The 2500-nt window shown below is 44.2% G+C and overlaps 1 protein-coding gene across 1 annotated transcript in view; it reads right to left on the bottom strand.

Moving 5' to 3' along the window:
* LOC308094927 (paired box protein Pax-5-like) overlaps positions 1-2456 on the bottom strand; it is a gene marked incomplete at its 5' end in the record, with an annotated part of 12385 nt that extends 9929 nt beyond the window's left edge. Inside the window, one exon of the mRNA XM_080441753.1 lies at positions 2348-2456. Coding sequence (XP_080297879.1) covers positions 2348-2456 — 109 coding nt within the window. The remainder of the gene's footprint in view (positions 1-2347) is intronic.
* Positions 2457-2500: the final 44 nt, after the last annotated feature.

A 2500-nucleotide genomic window follows, 5' to 3' on the forward strand; every position in this document is an offset into this window, starting at 1 on the left:
GTAGAGGTCAACGAACAAGCACAAGTCTCTTCTGGGCTCAAATACAGATACCAATGAGCACACTCTCTCTCTCTCTCTCTCTCTCTCTCCCCCACTCTCTTGCTCTCTGTCTTTTTCAGTCTCACTCTACAGTATGTTTTCAGTGCGTGGCTTTGCACTATCAGACAACCAGCAAAGCAACACAGGTCAAAATTGGAAGAGAACCGACTGTATAAGTCCCTCAGTGTATTTATTTATACAATAGCGTGGGCCGGTGAGCATCAAACGTAGACAGAGGAAATCAGAAGCTCCCGCTAACATACAGTACTATAGGATAAGGATAAGGATAATTCCTTTTAACAGGTCGTTCATGAAAGTCCTTGCGGTCTTGTTTCCAATGAAGAACCTGTGAGCAATTGGGGTTAAGAGTCTTGCTCAGGGACAATTTCATATCATCGGCACATATGCTGGGATAGCTGGAATCGAACCTGGGGCAACCAGGGCAGCTGGTTCCCTAGGCGGGCTCACTAACCACTCAGCTATGGCCGCCCACAAAGGATGCTGGACGGGCTTCAAACTTCCCGTCCAGCTTCAAACTTCATGTGTAAATGTGTTTTGTTTTTCTGTGAGTCCAAAGAATGTGCTGTTCAGTCAAACTCAGATGTTTTGGCCCCTAGAGGGAGCTCTGCTCTGAGGAAAATCACAGAAAAATGTAGTGCTTCTTACTGTGTGTGTGTGTGTGTGTGTGTGTGTGTGTGTGTGTGTGTGTGTGTGTGTGTGTGTGTGTGTGTGTGTGTGTGTGTGTGTGTGTGTGTGTGTGTGTGTGTTGTGTGTGTGTGTGTGTGTGTGTGTGTGTGTGTGTGTGTGAATATGAATATGTGTGTTTGCGTGCATAAGCATAAATGGAAATTCTCTCTCTCTCTCCATCTCTCCCACTCGGCTTGGGCAGGTAATATTCCTTAGTGGTTTGGAGGGCAAAAAGAGAAGTGATTCCTAGTTTTCCCATAGTCCCAGCTCTATGATTCCCTCATTAGAGGAGGGAATGCCGTGGGCCTTGTCCAAGTGCTCCCTTGGTCTACTCTTAATTAACCACTGCCTGTCCCAGAGCCCCTCGGTGCAGTGAGAGGAGGGCAGAGAAAAAAGGAGAGTTCATTTAGGGTATGCTCCCACCTCCTACCTCTCCTCCTCTCAAACTGTGTGTGTGTGTGTGTGTGTGTGTGTGTGTGTGTGTGTGTGTGTGTGTGTGTGTGTGTGTGTGTGTGTGTGTGTGTGTGTGTGTGTGTGTGAAGGCGTTGTGAGCTTGTTGATCGGCTATTTTCACAATATTTATTATTTGACAATTTTGTCTAATGTTTGCATTAGGCCACGGAGCCCCATTTGATATGATATCATCTCTGTTACCCCAATCTACACTATAAAATCCTCAGTGTTAATTGAATTCCAAAAGGGTACGAATGGAACCAAACGGTACAGGTCCATTTTATCCATTTTGTACACTTTCTGAGTTACAGGCGAGTAAGGGTCCATTTGGAGCCCTGGTTGAGAACAAGTGGTTCTCATTTATCTATATTTAAAGCACTTCACCCAATTTCAACTGTATATCTTCTTATAATTGAATGCTCACTAACGCTCATTGTAAGATGGAACCATTTCTGTCAATTCAGACTGTCTCTCAGAGGAGGGCCGTGTACAGTTCAGAAACCTGCCTATACCAGTGACATCATCGGTAGGCAGGTTTGGTCATTTCAAGCAAGATTTCGCACTTTTTTTATGCAAGACTTCTATTTCAGCCTGCTAAATTTCCAGGAAGAGAAAGGTTGTCGTTTCTAATAGCTTGGAATCCCATCGAGGATGTCATTGGGAGGCATGTCTCTGAACTGTCCACAGCCCACAAGTGAGTCTTATAATGTGCATTAGTCATAACCAACTATATGAAGATAGGGTTGAAAATGGACGAAGTGCTCCTTTAAGTGGATGGAGAATAAAATACAAGATGCTAAAACGTATATTATGAAACAGTAGTGGCGATGTGCAATATGCTAATTTCTCATTTTGTGACTGCTGAATAAAGATGCTATAAATATGCAAAAACATTTATCTCCTCCCAGCGTCCCTATGGGGCGAACATTCAGAGTGGAAAAAAGAGCAGGCCTAGTACAGAGTCCGGGAGGACCCCGGTCAACAAAGTATATGGAGTTTAAGGTGTTAATTACCCCAACAATTTGTATTATTGACCTTTTCATATGCTCTCGACAAGTTCTGTTTGGAATCTGCGGCTTCAGTTTCAGAACTGAATCAGGCAAAACAAACAAACAAACAAACAAACAAATCAACCAAAACATGACAGAAACAACAGTATTTTTCTTACCCGGCACCAATGGATAAGACTGTGGGACACTGCCTCCTAGCTCCACCCCTGTCCCGGGATTGGCCAAACTGCTTTTCATCTCGTCCAATCCACCGGCTAGTGAAGCCATGGCCGAATAATCGGATGTCTGGTGAGACAAGGGAAGTTGAAAAG

This window comes from Gymnoscopelus braueri (genome assembly GCF_963280865.1).
Source record: "Gymnoscopelus braueri genome assembly, chromosome: 2".
Lineage (NCBI taxonomy): Eukaryota > Metazoa > Chordata > Actinopteri > Myctophiformes > Myctophidae > Gymnoscopelus > Gymnoscopelus braueri.